The sequence below is a fragment of the Mus musculus genome, chromosome 3 (assembly GCF_000001635.26).
Source record: "Mus musculus strain C57BL/6J chromosome 3, GRCm38.p6 C57BL/6J".
Taxonomy (NCBI): Eukaryota; Metazoa; Chordata; class Mammalia; order Rodentia; family Muridae; genus Mus; species Mus musculus.
The window spans coordinates 28,048,990-28,074,875 of record NC_000069.6 but is presented as its reverse complement, the minus strand read 5'-3'; the positions used below and the strand labels follow the sequence as shown (position 1 = coordinate 28,074,875).

The 25,886-nt window shown below is 43.2% G+C and overlaps 1 protein-coding gene across 6 annotated transcripts in view; it reads right to left on the bottom strand.

Annotated features, from left to right (window-relative positions):
* Pld1 (phospholipase D1) overlaps window positions 1-25,886 on the bottom strand; it is a 194,904-nt gene that overhangs the window by 58,487 nt on the left and 110,531 nt on the right. For all 6 annotated transcript variants that reach the window (XM_017319490.2, XM_017319489.2, NM_001164056.1 and 3 more), the window contains 3 exons: window positions 25,584-25,667; window positions 18,332-18,413; window positions 3,600-3,710 (listed from right to left, as the gene is read on the bottom strand). In XM_017319490.2, coding sequence (XP_017174979.1) covers window positions 3,600-3,710; window positions 18,332-18,413; window positions 25,584-25,667 — 277 coding nt within the window. The remainder of the gene's footprint in view (window positions 1-3,599; window positions 3,711-18,331; window positions 18,414-25,583; window positions 25,668-25,886) is intronic.

The window sequence follows — 25,886 nt, the reverse complement described above, 5'->3', positions numbered from 1 at the left end:
TTGCTTCCACTGGTTTTTCCCTGTTCTGCCTGTGGCATGTCTATGCCCTCTTTGTGAGTTCCTTCCTTCTGGTATCTTTAGGTTTGCTTTGTTCTCCTTTGTCTGAATCCTTAAGTTTTAAATATGAACTGACATTTTGAGACCTTATCTCTTTTCTAATGAAGGATTTATAGCTATAAACATCTCCCCTTTGTACTGTTTTTGCTAATTCTTATCAACTTTGATATGTTCTTTTATTTTTACTTTTTTCCTCCTCTTCCTCCTCCACCTCCTCCTCTTCCTCCAACAGGACCTCACTATGGAGCCCTGGTTAATCTGGAGCTCACTTTATAGACTAGTCTGTCCTCAAATACAGACATCCTCCTGCCTCTGCCTCCTTAGTGGTGAGATTAAAGGCAGGAGCCATCACACCACCCTGAATTCTTCCTTTAAAAACACTTTAAATTTCATTTTAAGCGAGCATGCGGAATGATAGCTTTCATTATACATGACATCATCAGACTTCCTTCTCATTCTCTCTCCCTTCTCTTGCTGATCACCTTCCTGATGCCAACCAGAGACCAGGCTACTTTCACATAACATACATTTCTCTCTCTCTCTCTCTCTCTCTCTCTCTCACACACACACACACACACACACACACCCCACAGGGTCCTCCTATGTAGCTGTGGCTGACCTAGAATTTACTTCATAACCTTGTTGTGGATGGGCCTGGTGCTGTTTGTATGTTGATGCTAATTCTGCTCTCCTGGGAGGGGCTGAGGACAAGTAGTGAATCATACTCAGGTGACTTTCTTGTGAACCAATCCCCAGTTGGAGAGGGGACAAGAGGAAGCAGGAGAGAGTTAGGTCCTCTTTTGGATGAGGATAGCATAAAGACAAGATGTAATTACTAGTGTCTTCTGTTTTCAGTGGTGGATCCATCAGGATTTACCATTGGAGATTTAGATTAATAAGGCCTAAAGATTAGGATTGCACCCAGCACAATTGACAATTGAGTTACCACTGTTTCTGAACTAAGTCTGTGTGGCATTTTCCTTCACGTGGTAGTTCGACTGGGGTCAAAAGAGAAAGGTATGGCAGCAAAGTGTGGGTTGGCGAGAGTGTACCACAAAGGTTGTGGGGGATTTGAAGCATGGTGCTGGCATGGAAGCAACCTGCCAGTGTGAACTTAGCGAGCTAGGTGGAGATGTTTTGGGAGCTCTAGGCCAGAGAGTCTCCACCAGATAAAAACAGGACGGCCATTGCCCACTAGTGCATGGCTGGCCAAGCTGCTAGGGCAGAGGCACAAGAGCGGGAACGTGCTGGTTTGTTTTGTTGGTTTGTTTTGTTTTGTTTTGTTTTCAATATTTCCTGCAATACAACCTAGACTAGTCTTGTGCTTATGACAATTCTCTTTCTGTCTCCCAAGTGCTGAGATCACAGGTGTAGGCTGCAACACCCAATATAACAGCTTCTTTAGTGTAGTGTTTTAGAAGCTAATCCCTTCTTTTTTATTTAAGTTTGTACACAGTTCTATGTTTTCAGTTCTTTTGGGTGTAGACATATAGGTGGAATTGCTAAATTACATGCCAACTGTATCCTTAACTCCCTGAAGAACAAGCAGATTGTTTTTCAAAGTGGCTGTACTGTTATTTACCCATCAACATGTATGAGGGCTCTGTATTCTCAGCAACATGGACAAAGGTTCTATATTCTCTGAAATACAAGACGCCACCTGACCATTGATTATAGCTTGCCTAGTAGGTGTAAGGTAGCGCCTCACTGGAGTCTTGATTTACATTTTCCTGATTACCAATAATGTTTGATGTCATCTGGGGTGGCTTGGCTTTTGGAATCTTCTGAAGGGTGCATTCAGAGCCTTGCTCATTAAAAAATATCTTTTAATGGTCAATTTGTTCAAGGACTCTATACAGACTATAAATACAGCCCTTTTTGGGTCTAGGATTTGTGAATATCTCCTCCTCTTTTGTGGCTTGTCTTTTTACATCCTCACTGACATCCTTCCTGTACTCTTACGCCTGATGAATGAGCACTGAGATGCTACAATGTGACTTATTCTCTGGGCTGATTTTCAACCAAGTACATCATATAACTTACAACTTTAAGCCTGCTAGAGCGTTAGTTTTGTGTCTTGGTGGTTGGATGACATTTATCACTAGGTTTTAGGTCTAGTGAGATGTCAAAGTGGTTCTCCAACTGTTTGTTATTTCAGTTACTTTACCCATATCTCACCCTAGACACCGGTGATCTCAAAACCTAGGGCATTTCACGTCCTAGAAAAAAGCTCTTCATTGCTCTCAGCAATCAGAGACCTCTGTGGTGAACTTCTACCCAAAGGCTTCTGGGCTTATCTTAGTGGTGATGTGGACGGGAGACAGAGCTCCTGATTCTAGCAGTGCAAGAAACATATTCTTGGCTCCACTTTCTTCCTTCGTTATCAAGGTCAGAGTTGAAAAAATGTAAGATCAACTCACACCCATCAACAGAGGGAATATGAGGAAGTAGTTTAGCTGAACAGATAAGTCTCGAAAGAAAGATATTTTAAAAAGCATTCAACATCCTTAGTTTTAAGATTCCAACTTGGCTGGTCAGAAGAGCTATCTTCAGGAAAACAAACAGTAAATGCTGGAGAGCATATGGAGAAAGAGGAAGCTTTGCTTCATGTTGGTGGAATAAACTGGTACAGCCACTGCGGGAATCAGTATGCAGGTCTCTAGGAAACTAAGCCTGGATGGGTAATACATCCTTTCCAGAACCTGGGAAGCAGGTGGGCAGAAGGATCTCTGTGAGCTAAAGGCCAGCCTAGTCTACACAGCAAGTTCCAAGCCAACCAGACTAACATAGTAAGATCATATTCCCAAGGAAAAAAAGAAAAGAAAAAGAAGAAAACTGAATTAAACTGCGATAGGGCTCAGCTGTAATCTTGGCTAGACAAAGAGCTCCGTTCCACCACACTGATCCTTGCACATCCGCATGCATTGCTGTTCTGATTGCAAGGACAAGCAAGTGGAACTGACCAGATGCCCATCGACAGATGAATATGTACATGTCTACAAAGTAGAATTTTATTTAGTAATCATGAATGAAATAATGACATTTGCAGGAAAATGGATGAAAAGGGAAATTATTATATTAAGTAAAGTAACCCAGACCTAGAAAGGCAAATACCAAATATTTTCTCTCATGTGTGCATCCTAGATTTAAACATGTATTTGTGTGTATATCTGTGGGATATGAGTAGGATCAAGAAACTGAAAAAGAAGATTATGGGAGAGGAAGAGGAGTCTTATGGAAATGGGGAACGAGAAAGAGGGCATGAAAATATATGGGCCACGGATGCAAAATAAAGGCTACTATGGCGAGGGGTGTAGGGGAGCAGGAGGCTGGGTGAAGGGGATCAGGAAAGTGTTCAATAGCAACACAGCATGTATGTGTGAAATACCCATGCCTTTGTATACTAATTTTGGAAAGCAACACAAGAAAGTGTAATACTGTCTGCATTTCTGTAGATTTGATGCTGTTCGTTCAAAACGAGCATTAAGGGAATCTATACAGAAATGGCCCCTGTGGGATAGTAATCGTTGGTTCCAGGATACCTTTATGTTGGGGTGCAGCCTCATCAACGTCCGCTTGCTGTACTCGCTGTTGATCCCGAGGGCTAGCTCCACCTCTTTGTAAAGCATTATGAAGATCCGCACACCTTGTTGCTGTCATGAGAAAGCAGGAATGAGCCCTTAGACAATTATGACGTCCTTTCCTTCTTCTTTTCCCTGTTTTAGATGTCCTTTATTCTGGAAACTGGTATAAAAACAGTTAGCGAGCAGGCACAGAATGACACACATGATATCAAGATGCAAATAAAAAACATAAAACTTAGGTATGGTGGCAAATACTGGTCATTCCAGCACTTGGGAGGTGGAGTCAGGAAAAACTGGAGTTCAAGGCTAAGCTCAGCTTCAGAGAGAGTTCAAGGCCAGCTTGGGCTATATATGATGTTGTCTCAAAAGATAACTACTCCCTTCCCCTTCATAGATGTTTAAGCACAAGAGTGTTGGTACTGCCCTAATAAGTCCAGAGTGCAGAGACCAATGCCTGAAAGTGTACAGTAGCTATACCTTTTTGAACACTACCAAGCACTTATCACCCAGGAAAACTGTGCCCTTAGTTTTCGAAGCAACATCTAGTGCCAAACGTGGCCTAGATGTCTCAGGGCAGAGTTTATATAGAATTTTTCTTTACTGAAAAAAATATTAACATGGAGAAAACATTTCTAAATCCTCAAAGATGAATGTGCTAGCTCTTACCTCACACTTAGATACTGAATGATTGTGTCACTAGCAAAAGGAATTCTCTGTACCAGAAGCTAAGTGTAACACAGACACAAATTAATACAGATCTGCCCCTAGTTGGTAGGCCAAAAGAATACAGCCGGAATTGTTGGGACCCATTTCACTGTCCTAAACCAGAAAGTATCTGGTAAACTCCTACTGACCTGTGCCATCTGACCAACAAAAGCCATGTGTTTTCACAACACTACAACTTCAAACACCATGAGAGTCCATGCCTTTAGGTGGTAGGTAAAAGGAAGAAATATAGTTTCCCACTGTTATTCAGTCAACATGATATAGTATGTGAATTTTGTATAAGACTACATCATGTCGCTGGTTAGTTACAGCTGAAATGAGTCTATGGTTTTGGAAGGACATTAGATTTACAATCAGGCATTCATTAGGTATATTAGAAGATACACCCCCCTTTTTTCTGGAAAGATAACAACAACAAAACCTCAAAGTAAAAATTAATCTATATGGCACACCCGTTTGCACATGCATGCATATACACGTATGAAATTCTGCTTCTGTAGTTGGCACCTGGATTTGGGAACTTTTTTATTGCTCCCTGTGTTGGGAGCCGCCCCCACATTCGCCGTCACAAGATGGCGCTGACATCCTGTGTTCTAAGTGGTAAACAAATAATCTGCGCATGAGCCAAGGGTATTTTATGACTACTTGTACTCTACCTTTCCCGTGAACGTCAGCTCGGCCATGGGCTGCAGCCAATCAGGGAGTGATGCGTCCTAGGCGAAATATAACTCTCCTAAATAGGGAAGGGGTTTCGGTTTCATTATTGAAGGGGCTTTCGTTTTTGGGGCTGGGCGCTGGGCGCTTGCCCTCCTGGCTCCCAAAGATGTAAGCAATAAAGTTTTGCCGCAGAAGATTCTGGTCTGTTGCGTCTTTCCTGGCCGGGCGTGAGAACGCGATTAAGAATTGGTGCTGAAATCCGGGACGAGAAATTCCGGGACGAGAAAATCCCGGGACGAAAAAATACAAGAAAACTCGGGACCGGCACAAGGAAGATCCCTCATTCCAGAACCAGAACTGCGGGTCGCGGTAATAAAGGTTCCCGTAAAGCAGACTGTTAAGAAGGATTCAACTGTATGAATTCAGAACTTTTCAGCTGGGGAACGAGAGTACCAGTGAGTACAGCTTTACGAGGTACGCCTGGCCTTGAACTTTCTAAGGAAATTCAAGACAGTCTATCAGAAGTAAAGTGGAAAATGTTTGGCCTTGAATTTTTTCTAATGTTAGGAGCCCTTTTGTTCCTTTTCACATGTTATCAGGTGATTAAGATAGGGCTGAAAATTCTGGATGAAATTCAGGGCAATCTATCAGAAGTAAAGCGGGGAGAGAGAGTAGGAGCAAAGAGAAAATATGGTACACAAAATAAGTATACAGGCCTTTCCAAGGGTCTTGAACCCGAGGAAAAGTTTAGGTCAGGTAAGAATACCTGGGGAGAGATTAGAAGGAAGGAAAAGAAAAAAGAAAAGAAAAAAGATCGATTAGCGGAGGTCTCTAGGAGATACTCGTCACTAGATGAGCTCAGGAAGCCAGCTCTTAGTAGCTCTGAAGCAGATGAAGAATTCTCCTCTGAGGAAACAGACTGGGAGGAAGAAGCAGCCCATTACCAGCCAGCTAATTGGTCAAGAAAAAAGCCAAAAGCGGCTGGCGAAAGCCAGCGTACTGTTCAACCTCCCGGCAGTCGGTTTCAAGGTCCGCCCTATGCGGAGCCCCCGCCCTGCGTAGTGCGTCAGCAATGCGCAGAGAGGCAATGCGCAGAGAGATGCGCAGAGAGGCAATGCGCAGAGAGATGCGCAGAGAGGCAATGCGCAGAGAGATGCGCAGAGAGGCAGTGCGCAGAGAGGCAGTGCGCAGAGAGGCAGTGTGCAGACTCATTCATTCCCAGAGAGGAACAAAGGAAAATACAACAGGCATTTCCAGTCTTTGAAGGAGCCGAGGGTGGGCGTGTCCACGCTCCGGTAGAATACGTACAGATTAAAGAACTCGCCGAGTCGGTCCGTAAATACGGAACCAATGCTAATTTTACCTTGGTGCAGTTAGACAGGCTCGCCGGCATGGCACTAACTCCTGCTGACTGGCAAACGATTGTAAAAGCCGCTCTCCCTAGTATGGGCAAATATATGGAATGGAGAGCGCTTTGGCACGAAGCTGCACAAGCGCAGGCCCGAGCAAACGCAGCTGCTTTGACTCCAGAGCAGAGAGATTGGACTTTTGACTTGTTAACGGGTCAGGGAGCTTATTCTGCTGATCAGACAAACTACCATTGGGGAGCTTATGCCCAGATTTCTTCCACGGCTATTAGGGCCTGGAAGGCGCTCTCCCGAGCAGGTGAAACCACTGGGCAGTTAACAAAGATAATCCAGGGACCTCAGGAATCCTTCTCAGATTTTGTGGCCAGAATGACAGAGGCAGCAGAGCGTATTTTTGGAGAGTCAGAGCAAGCTGCGCCTCTGATAGAACAGCTCATCTATGAGCAAGCCACAAAGGAGTGCCGAGCGGCCATAGCCCCAAGAAAGAACAAAGGCTTACAAGACTGGCTCAGGGTCTGTCGAGAGCTTGGGGGACCTCTCAGCAATGCAGGTTTAGCGGCTGCCATCCTTCAATCCCAAAACCGCTCCATGGGCAGAAATAATCAGAGGACATGTTTTAACTGCGGAAAGCCTGGGCATTTTAAGAAAGATTGCAGAGCTCCAGATAAACAGGGAGGGACTCTCACTCTTTGCTCTAAGTGTGGCAAGGGTTATCATAGAGCTGACCAGTGTCGCTCTGTGAGGGATATAAAGGGCAGAATTCTTCCCCCACCTGATAGTCAATCAGCTTATGTGCCAAAAAACGGGTCATCGGGCCCTCGGTCCCAGGGCCCTCAAAGATATGGGAACCGGTTTGTCAGGACCCAGGAAGCAGTCAGAGAGGCGACCCAGGAAGACCCACAAGGGTGGACCTGCGTGCCGCCTCCGACTTCCTACTAATGCCTCAAATGAGTATTCAGCCGGTGCCGGTGGAGCCTATACCATCCTTGCCCCCGGGAACCATGGGCCTTATTCTCGGCCGGGGTTCACTCACCTTGCAGGGCTTAGTAGTCCACCCTGGAGTTATGGATTGTCAACATTCCCCTGAAATACAGGTCCTGTGCTCAAGCCCTAAAGGCGTTTTTTCTATTAGTAAAGGAGATAGGATAGCTCAGCTGCTGCTCCTCCCTGATAATACCAGGGAGAAATTTGCAGGACCTGAGATAAAGAAAATGGGCTCCTCAGGAAATGATTCTGCCTATTTGGTTGTATCTTTAAATGATAGACCTAAGCTCTGCCTTAAGATTAATGGAAAAGAGTTTGAAGGCATCCTTGATACCGGAGCAGATAAAAGTATAATTTCTACACATTGGTGGCCCAAAGCATGGCCCACCACAGAGTCATCTCATTCATTACAGGGCCTAGGATATCAATCATGTCCCACTATAAGCTCCATTGCCTTGACGTGGGAATCCTCTGAAGGGCAGCAAGGGAAATTCATACCTTATGTGCTCCCACTCCCGGTTAACCTCTGGGGAAGGGATATTATGCAGCATTTGGGCCTTATTTTGTCCAATGAAAACGCCCCATCGGGAGGGTATTCAACTAAAGCAAAAAATATCATGGCAAAGATGGGTTATAAAGAAGGAAAAGGGTTAGGACATCAAGAACAGGGAAGGATAGAGCCTATCTTACCTAATGGAAACCAAGACAGACAGGGTCTGGGTTTTCCATAGCGGCCATTGGGGCAGCACGGCCCATACCATGGAAAACGGGGAATCCAGTGTGGGTTCCTCAATGGCCCCTATCCTCTGAAAAACTGGAAGCTGTGATTCAACTGGTAGAGGAACAATTAAAACTAGGCCATATTGAGCCATCTACCTCACCTTGGAATACTCCAATTTTTGTAATTAAGAAAAAGTCAGGAAAGTGGAGACTGCTCCATGACCTCAGAGCCATTAATGAGCAAATGAACTTATTTGGCCCAGTACAGAGGGGTCTCCCTGTACTTTCCGCCTTACCACGTGGCTGGAATTTAATTATTATAGATATTAAAGATTGTTTCTTTTCTATACCTTTGTGTCCAAGGGATAGGCCCAGATTTGCCTTTACCATCCCCTCTATTAATCACATGGAACCTGATAAGAGGTATCAATGGAAGGTCTTACCACAGGGAATGTCCAATAGTCCTACTATGTGTCAACTTTATGTGCAAGAAGCTCTTTTGCCAGTGAGGGAACAATTCCCCTCTTTAATTTTGCTCCTTTACATGGATGACATCCTCCTGTGCCATAAAGACCTTACCATGCTACAAAAGGCATATCCTTTTCTACTTAAAACTTTAAGTCAGTGGGGTTTACAGATAGCCACAGAAAAGGTCCAAATTTCTGATACAGGACAATTCTTGGGCTCTGTGGTGTCCCCAGATAAGATTGTGCCCCAAAAGGTAGAGATAAGAAGAGATCACCTCCATACCTTAAATGATTTTCAAAAGCTGTTGGGAGATATTAATTGGCTCAGACCTTTTTTAAAGATTCCTTCCGCTGAGTTAAGGCCTTTGTTTGGTATTTTAGAAGGAGATCCTCATATCTCCTCCCCTAGGACTCCTACTCTAGCTGCTAACCAGGCCTTACAAAAAGTGGAAAAAGCCTTACAGAATGCACAATTACAACGTATTGAGGATTCGCAGCCTTTCAGTTTGTGTGTCTTTAAGACAGCACAATTGCCAACTGCAGTTTTGTGGCAGAATGGGCCATTGTTGTGGATCCATCCAAACGTATCCCCAGCTAAAATAATAGATTGGTATCCTGATGCAATTGCACAGCTTGCCCTTAAAGGTCTAAAAGCAGCAATCACCCACTTTGGGCGAAGTCCATATCTTTTAATTGTACCTTATACCGCTGCACAGGTTCAAACCTTGGCAGCCACATCTAATGATTGGGCAGTTTTAGTTACCTCCTTTTCAGGAAAAATAGATAACCATTATCCAAAGCATCCAATCTTACAGTTTGCCCAAAATCAATCTGTTGTGTTTCCACAAATAACAGTAAGAAACCCACTTAAAAATGGGATTGTGGTATATACTGATGGATCAAAAACTGGCATAGGTGCCTATGTGGCTAATGGTAAAGTGGTATCCAAACAATATAATGAAAATTCACCTCAAGTGGTAGAATGTTTAGTGGTTTTAGAAGTTTTAAAAACCTTTTTAGAACCCCTTAATATTGTGTCAGATTCCTGTTATGTGGTTAATGCAGTAAATCTTTTAGAAGTGGCTGGAGTGATTAAGCCTTCCAGTAGAGTTGCCAATATTTTTCAGCAAATACAATTAGTTTTGTTATCTAGAAGATTTCCTGTTTATATTACTCATGTTAGAGCCCATTCAGGCCTACCTGGCCCCATGGCTCTGGGAAATGATTTGGCAGATAAGGCCACTAAAGTGGTGGCTGCTGCCCTATCATCCCCGGTAGAGGCTGCAAGAAATTTTCATAACAATTTTCATGTGACGGCTGAAACATTACGCAGTCGTTTCTCCTTGACAAGAAAAGAAGCCCGTGACATTGTTACTCAATGTCAAAGCTGCTGTGAGTTCTTGCCAGTTCCTCATGTGGGAATTAACCCACGCGGTATTCGACCTCTACAGGTCTGGCAAATGGATGTTACACATGTTTCTTCCTTTGGAAAACTTCAATATCTCCATGTGTCCATTGACACATGTTCTGGCATCATGTTTGCCTCTCCGTTAACCGGAGAAAAAGCCTCACATGTGATTCAACATTGTCTTGAGGCATGGAGTGCTTGGGGGAAACCCAGACTCCTTAAGACTGATAATGGACCAGCTTATACGTCTCAAAAATTCCAACAGTTCTGCCGTCAGATGGACGTGACCCACCTGACTGGACTTCCATACAACCCTCAAGGACAGGGTATTGTTGAGCGTGCGCATCGCACCCTCAAAACCTATCTTATAAAACAGAAGAGGGGAATTGAAGAGATTTTACCCCGAGCACCAAGAGTGTCTGTGTCTTTGGCACTCTTTACACTCAATTTTTTAAATATTGATGCTCATGGCCATACTGCGGCTGAACGTCATTGTACAGAGCCAGATAGGCCCAATGAGATGGTTAAATGGAAAAATGTCCTTGATAATAAATGGTATGGCCCGGATCCTATTTTGATAAGATCCAGGGGAGCTATCTGTGTTTTCCCACAGAATGAAGACAACCCATTTTGGATACCAGAAAGACTCACCCGAAAAATCCAGACTGACCAAGGGAATACTAATGTCCCTCGTCTTGGTGATGTCCAGGGCGTCAATAATAAAAAGAGAGCAGCGTTGGGGGATAATGTCGACATTTCCACTCCCAATGACGGTGATGTATAATGCTCAAGTATTCTCCTGCTTTTTTACCACTAACTGGGAACTGGGTTTGGCCTTGATTCAGACAGCCTTGGCTCTGTCTGGACAGGTCCAGACGACTGACACCATTAACACTTTGTCAGCCTCAGTGACTACAGTCATAGATGAACAGGCCTCAGCTAATGTCAAGATACAGAGAGGTCTCATGCTGGTTAATCAACTCATAGATCTTGTCCAGATACAACTAGATGTATTATGACAAATAACTCAGCAGGGATGTGAACAAAAGTTTCCGGGATTGTGTGTTATTTCCATTCAGTATGTTAAATTTACTAGGGCAGCTAATTTGTCAAAAAGTCTTTTTCAGTATATGTTACAGAATTGGACGGCTGAATTTGAACAGATCCTTCGGGAATTGAGACTTCAGGTCAACTCCACGCGCTTGGACCTGTCCCTGACCAAAGGATTACCCAATTGGATCTCCTCAGCATTTTCTTTCTTTAAAGAATGGGTGGGATTGATATTATTTGGAGATACACTTTGCTGTGGATTAGTGTTGCTTCTTTGATTGGTCTGTAAGCTTAAGGCCCAAACTAGGAGAGACAAGGTGGTTATTGCCCAGGCGCTTGCAGGACTAGAACATGGAGCTTCCCCTGATATATCTATGCTTAGGCAATAGGTCGCTGGCCACTCAGCTCTTACATCTCACGAGGCTAGACTCATTGCACGGGATAGAGTGAGTGTGCTTCAGCAGCCCGAGAGAGTTGCACGGCTAAGCACTGCAGTAGAAAGGCTCTGCGGCATATATGAGCCTATTCTAGGGAGATACGTCATCTTTCATGAAGGTTCAGTGTCCTAGTTCCCTTCCCCCAGGAAAAACGACACGGGAGCAGGTCAGGGTTGCTCTGGGTAAAAGCCTGTGAGCCTAAGAGCTAATCCTGTACATGGCTCCTTTACCTACACACTGGGGATTTGACCTCTATCTCCACTCTCATTAGTTGGGTGGCCTATTTGCTCTTATTAAAAGGAAAGGGGGAGATGTTGGGAGCCGCCCCCACATTCGCCGTCACAAGATGGCGCTGACATCCTGTGTTCTAAGTGGTAAACAAATAATCTGCGCATGAGCCAAGGGTATTTTATGACTACTTGTACTCTACCTTTCCCGTGAACGTCAGCTCGGCCATGGGCTGCAGCCAATCAGGGAGTGATGCGTCCTAGGCGAAATATAACTCTCCTAAATAGGGAAGGGGTTTCGGTTTCATTATTGAAGGGGCTTTCGTTTTTGGGGCTGGGCGCTGGGCGCTTGCCCTCCTGGCTCCCAAAGATGTAAGCAATAAAGTTTTGCCGCAGAAGATTCTGGTCTGTTGCGTCTTTCCTGGCCGGGCGTGAGAACGCGATTAAGATCCCTGTATCTATTCAATTACTCTTACAATCAATGAGAAAGTACAAGCTGACTTGGCAGATAAAGATGCCTGCCACCAGGCCTGGTGAGCTCAGTTTGATCCCTAGAGCCCCTGTGATACACACGAATACATGTCTACTTTAAAGAACAATGCGTTAGAGAGATCGCTCAGCAGTTAAGAGCATGTTGCACTGGACGGAGAAAATTTCCCTCCCACAACCCTGACCAGACAGCTTACAACCTTAGTTGCAGGGAATCTGACACACATCTCGGGCCTCCGCAAGCACCATGTGCATGCGCACATGTTCACACAAACAAGCATAATTAAAAATTAGAAATATCTTTCTACTGAATAAAGAGATAAGCACATAAAAATATAGGGAAGAAGGGAACAGCTTGATTTCTGATGGTCTGGCCAGGCAGGGCTCTGTACTAAAACACTGGTTGAGGGGTCAAAAGGACAGTCAGGTTGTATTATTTTTCTGTTTATCATTCAGCAGTCTGTCTCTCTTGAACATTTTCAACTTTAGCAGTGAGCTATGGCCAGTGCTAAGGAGAGGGCACTATGGGGAAGTACACTTGTGTTTAGAACTTGAGTAAGCAATGCATGGTTATACCTGATGTCATTCCTCATAGTTCATTTAGTTTCATTTAGGATGAAATCCTGCTTTTGCTTTTTCTAATTCTATCGTGTGGAGCGGTGCAGGTGGTCTATGTGCAGCACTCGGGCATGCCCACGCACGGGGGACCCTCTGTGTGAACAACAGAGGAAGGCTCTGTGTGCTTTCCTCTATCCCTCTCTTCCTTTAGGTCTCTCCCTAAAACTGGAACTCACTGTTTGGTGAGGCTGGCAAGCCCTGAAAGCCCAGCCATCTTCCTTTTTCTGCTCCACGGCACGGGGGTGATGGAGACACACTAAACTGCACCCACCTAGTTCCGGGTAGACATGGATCTGAAATCAAGTCCTCACAAGTTTGCAGCAAACATTTTTAACCACTGAGACATCTCTCTAGGCCTCCAAATTCTGCTTCTTGAGTTTAAAACATAGCATTCAGGAAGGGCAGTATTTGCAAACTAGGTACTTGGCCTAAATCGTGCAGTTTCCTACTTATCTGAATAACTGATGGATTTTTAGGTAATGAAGATGCTAACTCTAATGTATTGCACTAATACCTTCCAATTATCACACCTGGCATTTTCTTTCATCCTATGTCTTTTCTCACTTGATTAAAGTGACTCTAAAGGAAATAAAATACAAAGTCTGCCTGCTTTTATCTTAAATATCAATGACTAACAGGAAGTAATTACACAAATGTGATTTTTAGTGGGCTTATCTTACATAGTTATGCTTATACCTACAATAAACAGTTAATTCATGGCAGATTCCCATGATAATAAAGTAATGATTTCTTTTCTTTTACAAGCTGTATTACAACACAGTCACTAACTATAAATGGTGAAGGAAAATCATTCCTTTATGGTAAAGGCATTTGCTTTGTTGTAATTAAGCAGGCTTATAAAACCATAGAGTGTATTTCAGTAAACCAAAAGCCCAATCTACAAAACACAGATGCTAAGTCTGTAATTTAAAAAAGGAGTTTGAAGTAGCCTTCGTGTAGGCAAACAATGGATGTACTGAGACCATAAATCATTAGAACAAACCCATTCATAAAAGATTAAAAGAAAAGAATTACCTCAGAATAAACCTAACCAAATAAATCAGTTTTTTACAATGAACACTAAGCAATTAATTACACACAACACACTAAAGGTGTGGCTTAGTTGGTGGAGTGCTCGATTCCATTCCAGTGTGCATAAGCCAGGCGTGGTCGTGCATGAAGCAGGAGGATCGGAAGTTCAAGGTCAGTTGTATAATGAGTTAAGTATCAGCCTGGGATATGTAAGACTGTGTGGACTATCAGAAGAAACTGAAAAGGTGGAAAGATCTCCTAGGTTCCAGGACTGGCAGAATTAATTTTGTGAAAATGGCTGTGTTCCCCAAGATTGCCTACAGGTTCAGTACAATCACTACAGAAACTCTAACGACATTCTTCACAAGATATATATATAAAACAAACAAACAAACAAAAAACCTAAAATTCATAAAATTCACAGATGCTGAAAAGACCTCAATAAGCAGACAAGGCTGAACAAGAGAACAATGCTGAAGGTATCACCATGCCTGACTTCAAGTTATACTACAGAGCCACCAAAGGAACAAAACCAGCATGGCACTGGCCAAAAATCAATACACAGATCAATGGACTAGAAGAACAGACCCAGAGTAATGCTACATGGTATAGCTACCTGCTGTTTGACAAAAGGTAAAAAGCAAAACAAACAACAACAACAACAACAAAAAAAACCCCAATGTATTAGAGAAAAGATATCCACTTCAGCAAATGGCCTGGGGAGTGGGGTTTCAACATATAGCAGAATGAAACTACACTCTGACCTTCCTCATCCTGCACCAAGGTCAACTCCAGGCCAGGCACGGTGAGGCAAGCCTATAAGCAGCTGGGAGGCACATAAAAGTGGATCTCTGTGGGTTCAAGGCCAGCCTGGTCTACATAACAAGTTCCAGACTTTTCAAGACTATATAATAAGACCCTTTTTCAAAACACACATACACGTACCCATAGCCACAAACACATAAATACACACATATACACACAAGGGACCTTTGTGAAATAACTTTTTTTTTATCTTTGATGAACTTAAAGCAAACAGAAAGTTCTAGAGAATAGCCTTCCTGAAAGGTGAGTTTTGGCAAATGTGTATTTGGGTCTCCTTCCTAATTAATTTGTCATCAGTCATGTTGTGGCACAACATGAAAAACACAGGATTTTTACGGGCTTTGGATACACAAAATACACATGAAGACAATGAAAAGAAAAATAGAGTGGAAATCCAAAAGACCCCTCTCATAGCCACTATCTTCTCTGATTATTCAAAACAGCATGGCTCAAATATTTCCAAAGCACCACCAACTTGGCCCACTGTCTGCCATTACTTTATACAACCCCACCCTAGAGAAATAATTCATTGCCAAGAACTTCTGGGGGGGGGGGTCCAGTATGGTAGGAAAACTAACCATGAAAGAAAAAAATTAAAGAAAAAAAAAGCAGAAATCATATCCTCATGATTTAAATATAAAGAACATTGGACTACCACAGACAAATGCCTATGTATTTTTAACCAGTTTTGTTTTGCCCTGGGAGTTATCCATACAAGCCATCCATCCCAGCCTTCTGCTTAGGTCCTACTGGTTCTCTGGGTAGAGGAGTAGGAATCTATCTCCCTTCCCTGGTGTGGACTTCTTTCCCATTGACAGCGGACTATAGCTCCAGGAGTCAGCTTCTTGCTCTGAAAAATTCCTTTGATGTCAGTCTCATATTCCTAAGACTGGAACCTGTGGTGGCAACCACAGTAGCGACAGATTTGCTCTTTTAGGCAAGGACCTAAGAAAATTCATTTTAGGAAAGATTCCTGCTATTATTATGCTTTTCCTGCTATCATTAAACATATATAACAACCTTTCTATCCTCCACAGGAACATTCTCTGGGCTTGATCCCTAGTGCAGAAATAAAGTGGAAGGGAGAGACAGAAAGAGGAAAGAAGGAAGAAAATCAGAGGAAGAAGGGGAAGGGGAATGAAGGAGGGGAGGAAGGAGAGAAGGATGAAGGGAGGAAGAAAGAGTTGAAGTTCCTGAATCCAAGTATCCAGCACCAATGCCACATCTGCAATGAGACCCCCACATCGAAGGCTCAGGGTCAATCATGGAGGAATGTTAGAAAGATTGTAGAAGCCAGAGGACCAGGATGTCTGCTGAGAGACTATGAGGAATCACAGCATTCATTCATTTATCACATACTCCCTTATGACCAGCCATGCTCCTAAACATGGGGAGGTGTACTGGCTGGTTTTGGGTGTCACCTTGACACAGGCTGGAGTTATCACAGAGAAAGGAGCTTCAGTTGGGGAGACGCCTCCACAAGATCCAGCTGTAAGGTATATTCTCAATTATTGCTCTGGGCTGGTTCTATAAGAGAGCAGGCTGAGCAAGCCAGTAAAGAACATCCCTCCATGGCCTCTGCATCAGCTCCTGCTCCCTGACCTGCTTGAGTTCCAGTCCTGACTTCTTTCAGGATGAACAGCAATGTGGAAATGTAAGCTGAATAAACCCTTTCCTCCCCAACTGCTTCTTGGTCATGATGTTTGTGCAGGAATAGAAACCCTGACTAAGACAGGAGGCATTCAAGAAACTCATGTGACTGAAACCTGAAATAAGTGAATTCCCAGACAAACACCTTGGGCAGGGTCTCCCAGTGTGAGTGAAGGCTCCTGGTCAAGCCCTGAAAAGTTTGCAGACATAGGTTCTTAAGGGGGATTAGGAAAGGAACGGCTTTATAGAGAAAAACTGGGAGAATTCCAAATCCTTTCATGAGTAGGAAGTTGGTTGGTAAGGCTCGGCATGAGCCTAGGATCCAACAGTAAGAGCTGGGATGGGCTGAAAGGACACCCACTGTAGGCTCTGTGGTGACTGTGCCTTACACAGATACACTGAGCAAGCTATTTAAGGACTATGTGAATAGAACTTCTCCGGCTCAGAGTTTCCTGTTTTATGAATGGAATAGATGATTCTGCCCACAAAGCCATGCTGGATGAATAGCTGGGTGAATAGCTGGGTGGGTAGAAGAAAAGTCCACCTCCCCTTAGTATCGGTGATGAGGTCTGTGTAGTGATGCCTGTGGAAACTTTTTTGGAAGGTATGGGGAAGGACAATGGAAAGAGGGAGGAAAAAATGGGGGGAACAGGAGGTAAAGAGTTAGTGAGAGAAAGGAGATAGGAGGGAGAAGGGTGTGAAGACCTCTAAAAGGAGAAATGCTGGCCCGAGTGACTTAGACATCTGCTAGAACATGCTTCAGAAAAGGGGGGAGGGGACAAGACAGATTCAAGGCAGAGGGAAAAGTTTAGCACTCTCTAATTAAAGGATTAATAATAAACCCAGGCTTATTCTAATTTAATCACATAAGCAGAATTCATTAGCAATATAAATGTAGCTACACTGCTTCAGCTGTTAACTTTATATAACAAACAGAACACACTCAGCGCTCACTCAGAATCTATAGGCTAGTTTCACTGTAAACTCTCCTCAGACTGAAACCAAACCCCATACTTCTTAGCATCTTCCCTGATATTATGTGTGTCTGTGTATATTTAATGGAGAGTGAGATATGTGTGTGGCAGATGGGAGGACTGTTGGTGTGTGTCAGTGTACATGTGTGTAGAGACTGGGGAAAGATAACCATGTCCCCTTTCTGTCACTCTCTACATTATTCCTCTGAGACAGGGTCTCTTTTTTTAACCCAGAGCCAGGCTGGCAGCTGACAAAAGCCAGCAATGCCCCATCTCTATTTCACAGAATGCTAAGGTTACAGGTGCACATGAGCATACCTGACTTTTTATATGGTACTGGAGATTCAAACTCAGGTCTACACTGATCAGCAGAAGCTCTTACACGCTGAGCCATCTTCTCACTCCACCCCCACTTTTACTCCATATTCTCCTCTTCCAAATGAATGGGGAAAGAGGAAGTTCCCCCGATCAAGTGTGATCATGAGTGTGTGGGTGTGTGTTTGCGCATGTGCATATGTTGGTGTTCAAGCTTTAAAGCAGTAGTTTTCAACCTGTGTGTCATGATCCCTTTGAACAACCTTTTCATAGGAATCACCTAAGGCCATCAGGAAAAAGAATTATGTATATATGTGTGTGTGTGTGTATACATACACACACATATATATTTACATTATAATCCTAACCCATAACAGTTGCAAAATTACTTATGAAGTAGCAATTAAATTAACTTTGTAGTTGGGGGTTACCACAACATGAGGAACTGTATTAAAAGGTTGCAGTATTAGGAATGTTGATAATCACTAAAGTAAAAAGCTATCAGTACATTACCCAGGCTGGTCCTGACATTGCCTTACTGCCTAGGCTAGCCTAGGCTAATCCTCACTCTACCTCCTAAGCATTGTCATTAGAGGTGTGTGCCACCACAGTTGGTTTTATGTGCCTTGGGATAAAACCCAGCCAGTGCCTCGTGCAATCTAAGTGATCCACCAACTAAACCCCATCCCACGCATCCATGATGGATGGTAAAACAACTGTGTGAGCCCATCTAGAAATACTCACTGCTTTCCGTTTGAGGATGCAGTCCAGCCTCCAGCGGTTGCCTTCCACCACTGGGCGCTTCAGGAAGATTTCTGGACTTAACCTGAAGTCACAAAACCAAAAGGAAAGGGATTGAAACAAAAGAAAAAGGTTCTCTGTCACAGAGACCAGTGTTAGTCATGGGCCACTAAGTCTACTGGAGGGGTGGGAGATTGTTTCTAGGCTGCAAGGCTATGAGTAATGTCATAGAGGAAACTTTGTCCAATTAAAATAATTCAAGAATCACACCCATAATCTCAGTGTTTGGGAGATGGAGGCAGGAGGGCCGCAAGCTGGACACTGCCCTTGGACTACTCAGAGCTTGAGACCTGTACCAAAATAAAATGTCGTACACACACACTTACATATGCACACACACTTACATATGCACACGCACATGCACACACATCAGAAAAAAAAAACTGCCCATGTTTGCAGCTGTAAGATGGATGCTGTATAGGGATACTTACTAAATTCTAAGGGGATAACCAGAAACTTGAAATCTCTAGGCCACTTTCCTAATCTTAGGATTGCTCAACTCTGGGTATCTCATTAAAAGAGACAACCCTCTCTGTAAGTGGGTATTCAGCTATAGCAAGCTGACACATTTGTGCACATACTGACTTCCAGTTACAAGGAATTTCTTGGTTCCATGGGGACCTGGAGCTTGCTGAGGACACTGATACTACTAACTTCTGTAAAGGTCAAAGTTATCCCTTGGGCTCTTCTGCCATGGTAAGTCCAGCCACAAGGCAGCTAAGAATACCAACTGAGTCACACTCCCCACACTCTCCATAGCTAGGGTCTAAAGGCAACTCAAGTTCAGCCTACATTTGATATAACTCCTCTGAAATGAGAAACAATAAGAAAAACATCTCCTCTCCCCAGAAATGGGAGGCCTGGTGGAGCAGGAGACTGCGGAGGATTAATCTCATGGAGTTCTGTATGGGAACATGGGCCTCCAAGAGGACCTCTGCTTAAGGAAACCAGCAGGATTTGTGAGAGACAAAGACTAGAAGAAATCATTTGTATGCTCCATTTTATCCATTAAAAACAAAAACAAAACCAGATTCAGGGGGCAGGAAGAGCCAGAAGAACTGGTGTGAAATGCTGTTTTCTGGACAGCATGTATGTCTGTGTAAGGGTGTCAGATCCTCTGGAAGAGGAGTTATAAGTATTGTGAGCTGCCATGTAGATTGAACCTTGGTCCCTTGCAAGTGCAATCATTGTTCTTAACCATTGAGCCATCTCTCCCCTCCACAATCAACATTCTTAACAAGGTACGAATAGAAATGAGCTACTGACTGGAGAGATGGCTTAGAGGTTGACACCACTTCCTGTTCTTGCAGAGGACCTGAGTTCAGATCCTGCCAAGGACTCCGGTGGAGTCAGCTTGACAGATGAAAGTCTGAAAGCTTTCTCATGAGGAAAAAGTTTCAAGGAAACTTACTCCCGGATCTTTGGCTATTTCCCTAACCCATAAAATTAATTTTCCAAATCCACTTTAGTCTAGTGTATGGATCCACGTGCACTCTATATAGCTTTACCTTATAGTAAATGCCTTTTAAGGTTGTATTCTAACATAGCTAAAGCCTTTTCCCAGTGTTCTTAGATTCCAGCTAGCAGCAAGGAGCTTAACCCATTCAGTAAACTATTAAGCACTTGCCATTTTACTCAGCTGTTTACAGATAGAGACTAAAATTCTCACTGAGATAAAAATTCTTATTACAGACTACATTCCATGCCAAGAGCAAATTTGTATACTATACTGAAAATGGATAGTCTTCAGATATAGATAAGAATTAACGAGGCCTAGAGAATTTTGGGGTCAGTGACACTACATTATTCTTGAGGCGTGTCAAGAGTTAACTACCCTGAGGCAATTAACTCTAAGTGTAAAACTCTTGCCTGGCAGAAAGTGCTAATCTCTAATGTAAACATTTATCTGGTTCCTTTTGAAGTCACTCCTTTTGCACCTGGAAAAATTCAATGTGCCTTGTTCTGCAATTTATTCTGTATTATAAAAGTCTGATGCTCGACTGGAAAATTACATTCAGATTCAACACGACTCTCCTGTATCTGTCTGTCACTACATCTTATCTTGCCCATCTACTCTAGAGACCCTTTCCTACGAAGGCACAAGGGACCAGAGGGCCTGCGGCAAGATCCCAGCACCCACACTGCAGGGCTCATAACTGTCTGTTACTCCATCTCCAGGCCATGCAATACCTTTGTCTGGTCTCTGTGAACTCCTTCCTTATGGCATATATGTGCACATACACATAAATAACTGTTAATAAAAAATGAAATGAACTTGCTCAATAAAGAGCATGTGTTCAAAATGTACCCCAGTGTTGTATTACTATGGGGGGGAAGAAAAGACATGGAGAGCAATACTACCATGATAACTCATTTTATGGTGGTTCTAGCCGATGCAATAAGGCAAGAGACTAAAATATCAAGCAAAGCAATTTGAAAGGCAGCAATTAAGTCATCTTCATTTATAAGTCATGTCATGGAAGGAGAAAAATCTTCAAGAATCCACAGAAAGGTTGCTAGCAGTGAGTGAACTTAGCCCTGTCACAAGATATGAAGTGCATGCACAAAAGCCTACAGTTACAATAACATTAAACATTTGAAGTGCTCATTAATGCAATTATCAATTTGTACTTATAGGAGCCCTGTAGAAGTTGGTGAGATGGCTCAGTGAGTCATAGCACTTGCTGCTAAGCCTCAAAACCTGAGTTCAATCCCAAGGACCATGCAAGTTGTCCCCTTTCCTCCATGCAGATGTCCGGCATATGCATGCCCAAAATGTTATTTTATAAAGAGCTCTATGCAGCTCAACACAAAACTCCACTAAGAAAATTTAAATGAATTTCAAGTAATGAGAATCAGGCAATACTCATTAACTGAAAAGTTCAGTGAAGGGTAGAAAAAAACAATTTGAAGCAGTGTGGAATCAGTACTATGTTTATTGGTTATTTAGTCTGGAAGGAAGACCTGGAAAAGGGATTAGCACAGATGACTCCAGAGAACTCTAGTTCCAGCTTGGGGAGGCTAGGGCAACAGGAGAGAGCACACCGGAGATTCCAGCTGGAGCAGAACTGATCCTGAGAACAAGATGTAAGGCCCCAATGGCTCAGCTCCTTACCTCACAAGGTTTCAGAGTCACGTGTCAGAGGAGTGGGGGTGAAGACTCCCACTTCCAGCTAGGTTACTAAAAGGGGAAGCTGGGAGAAATTTGAAAACTGTTGGGTGACCATGAAGAGTGGGGGGGGGGGGGCTCAGGAAAAGCTGCTTATGATCTCCTGGCTCATTCACAAGCTGTCCCTGTGGGGATTTGATCCGCAGCAAAGGAGTTTGAGGAACTGAACTTTTAGAGCGCAGTCATACCCCAGAAAGACCATGCCACAGAGAGACCACCAGGTAGTGTACACTACATAAACCAGACAACAGCACAGCTTTGGAAATACAACTGGCATTAAAATCCCACCCTTGGACAGATGGTTGTGAGCCACCTTGTAGTTGCTGGGAATTGAACTCAAGACCTCTAGAAGAGCAGCCAGCGCTCTTAACCACTGAGCCAAACAAACAAATAAAACCCACCCCAAAAGTAAGTAAGTAAATAAGAAAAGATCCTAGGGGTTGGCAAGAAGGCCTGCAGTTGAGCAGATTTGTTGCTCTAGCCGTGGACCCAGGTTCACTTCCAGGCAGTCAAACTCTAGTTCCAGATCGGACAACTCTGACCTCTGCCAGCACACGGTGCATATACATACAGGCAGGTCAACACTCAAATACACAAAAATGAAATAAGTAAATCTAAAATGAATTTCTAAATACCCCAAAAGCTGCTTTGAACTTTTTACCAAATCCAAATGAGGCAAAAAAAAAAAAAAAAAAAAGCGCCACATATTTAAATAAGACTGATTCTCTTAGCTGGGAATGGTGGCGCATGCCTGTAATCCAAACACTCTGGAGGCAGAGGCAGAAGGACCTCTGGGTTTAAGGCTAGTCCGGTCTACAGAGCAAGTTCCAGGACAGCTGAGATACACAGAGAAACCCTGTCTCAAAAGCAAAACAAACAAAAAGGAAAGGAAAGGAAAGGAAAGGGAAGGGAAGGGAAGGGAAGGGAAGGGAAGGGAAGGGAAGGGAAGGGAAGGGAAGGGAAGGGAAGGGAAGGGAAGGGAGAAGACTGAAAGTATTATATCATGTTAATTTCCTGGAATACATTTTAAAAACATACTTGGTACCCAGCCAAAAAAAAAAAAAAATCAACTTGCAAGAAATAAATACCAGCAGGAATTGCAGATGCTGAGATTATCATTATTTACTTTAATATGTATTTTAAAACTCTATCTATTGTCTGTCTGTCTACCTCCATCTCTCTCTTTCTCTCTCTCTCTCTCTCTCTCTCTCTCTCTCTCTCTCTCTCTCTCTCTCTATTTCTCTCTCTCAGTGTATGTGTGTGTGTGTGTGTGTGTGTGTGTGTGTAAACACAGTGCACATTTGAGGACAGACGACAATTTGTAGGAGTCAGTTTTCTTCTTCCACCATTGTAGGTTCCAGGACTGACTCTTGGGTTATCAGGCATGGGGTAACAGTGCTTTTACCCACTGAGTTATCTCAATAAGTTTAATCCCTTATCCAATATGAAAAAAGCATTACAATATATTAGGATGAATAGAAGGAGGGAAACCTCAAAGGAACCCAAGATACCAAGAATGAGAAAGTTCTAAAATGAAAGACACAATCACCACAAAAACAGAAAAACAGAAGGTACCAAACCTCACTTCATAGGCTCAAAACCAGAATGAAGGTTATGGAGCAATGAATCAGTAAGTTTGAAGGTGGCTAAAGCACAGGGGCAGGCAAGACGGCCCAGTGGGTAGTGCTTGCCACCAAGCCTGCTGACATGAATTTGAGGCCTGGGACCCACATGGTGAAGGAAGAGCTGGCTCCTGCAGGTTGTCCTCTGACCTCCACATGGAGCAGCTGTGGCAAATGCATGTACACACACAAACCTATATGTGCACACCAAATAATTAAATAAATGTAAACTTAGAGAAAAAAGAAACTATGCAATATAACAACCAAGAAGAAAAACATTTAAAGATATGAAGACAGCCTTGGACACTGTGAGACTGTGAGACAGCATGGAAAGGAGAAATTGTTGAGTTATTGGAAGCTTCAAAGAGAAAAACCTCGCGCACACAAGCACATTCACACACACACACACACACACACACACACACACACATTGAGAGGTCCAAACACCTTGGGAATAAAATTTCCAACTTCCCAGGGAGCATACTGGGCTCCTCAGAAGGAGCCACTGACAACGGGCCTTCAGTCAATGACAGCCCTGACTTAGGAAGGATAAGATGTCTGGTCCTGCCTGGTGTGGTGGCGCACGCCTTTAATCCCAGCACTTGGGAGGCAGAGGCAGGTGGATTTCTGAGTTCGAGGCCAGCCTGATCTACAAAGTGAGTCCCAGGACAGCCAGGGCTACTCAGAGAAACCCTGTCTCAAAACAAACAAACAAACAAACAAACAAACAAACAAACAAAGATGTCTGACCCTGAGCAGTTCCATGGACACCTAGTCATGGGAGATAACAAAGCCAGAACTGAGCTGGCTTCCAAAACTCTTCAGGGTCTCACCAAATATAAGGAAACTAACTTAGCAACCAATCAAAAGGGTACTTTTGTCATTGCGTTGCCCCTACCAATCACATTAGAGGTTACCTAGCCCTTGTGGAAAATTCCCCTAGTGCTGTGTAACAGGTAGCCTATGAGCCTCTCTGGTGGCCACCAATTTATATTCTGAAGAAACATTGGTAAAATTTTCTCAATTTTGGCTATATATATAGACAATAAATTCAAGAGCCTCAGAGTAGCACATAAGAGAAACCCACAAATCATAACCAAACTGCTGAAAATCGAATAGTCAGATAAACTTGAAAGCACTTAAGACAAAAAAAAAAAAATAGTATATTGCTGAAATTTTTTTCTCAGAAGTGCTGGAGGCCGCCGGACTGAAAAGGATAGTTTACCTAGAATGAATAAAGATCCTGGGCAATGAACACAGATGAATTCAGAAGGAATTCACCAGGGCTGTGGAAAAGAGAAAAGGACAATGGGAGAGGGGGAGGGGGGAGGGGAAGGGAGAGAGGGGGGAGGGAAAAAGGGGGAAGGGGAGAGGGGAAAGGGAGGGGCTCTAAAATGGTCCACAAGTATCCAAAAAGTACCCAAGAACATGCTCACTGTTTAAAGGAACCACTGATTTAAAAAAAACAAAGACAAAAAACAAAACAAAACAAAACAAAAACCACCATAAGATGCTGCTACCAGCAGTAGTGCCCAAACACTGAGGATTTTTCTTTCTCAGAAAGGGAAGTCACTGTGGGGGTTTCATTTCAAAATGTGTATTGTCATAAGATGTGGGCCCAGGCACCTCATTCACTCTCCTGCTGAAAGTCGGGGAGAAATCACATAGGTTCCAGATCCTTAGGTGTTTCAACAGGAGTCTGAATTTTACTGTCCGCCTTCAAAAGAGACATTACTTTCTTCTACAAAAATATGGCTTCGTCCAAACAAAACTCTGTTCACTCACTCATGCCCTTGCTAAAGTTGTAGGGATATTTTTACGAATATAGTGGGACATTGAACTTTGGACTTATTTTCATGAGCGCTTAGAAAGTATTCAATATTTGGCAATGACTAAAGACTGTGGATGTCATATTGGGGGTCTGCTATTGGCAGCTAGTCAGTGAAGGCCACAAATACCACAGGACAGCCCTCCACAACAAAGAACATCTGTCCCCAGCTGTTGCTAACACCAAATAAGGAAGGAGGCCCTAGAACTAACTTCAGGTTTCCTTACAACTGAAGTGAAGAAGAAGATGGGTTCACATCCCTGTTGCTCTCCCCATCCCCCAACCTAGGACTAAAAGAAAAAAATCAGGATGATAGTCTCAAGCTTAATATATGAGTAGTATTTGGAAAGAAGAAAGTTATAAACCAAAGCAAAATTTCAGAGCCAGGCATGGTGGCTCAAGTTGGTAATCCTAGCATTTAGGATGCTGAGGCAGGAGGACTGCTGTGAGTTAAAGGCTATCCTGGACCACATAGTGAATTTCAGTCTACCGGGTTTACAAAGCAAAGCTTTATCTTCAATAATACATTTCTAAACGTAGAAGCTTAAAGACAGCATTCTCACGACAAATACTAACCACCAATCTGTGATAAAAATCTCTTCCGATGCCTCTTCCATTGCATTTGCGATGTCTTCAAAGTAACCTTTGGCGTTCACATACCTGGAAGATAAAGACTTGGTTCCTTTGTTTTGATTTTTTAAAATAAAACAAGTCAAAAACAAAAAACAAAAAAAACAAAAAAAAAAAAACAGGAAAAAAAAACCAAGCAAAACCAAAAGCAGACAAAACAGCAACAACAAAACCACACACCTAGGCACAAAGGGCTCTGCCTGGTCTTCATTACCACCACACCTGGAAACAAGACTGAAAACACAGTCT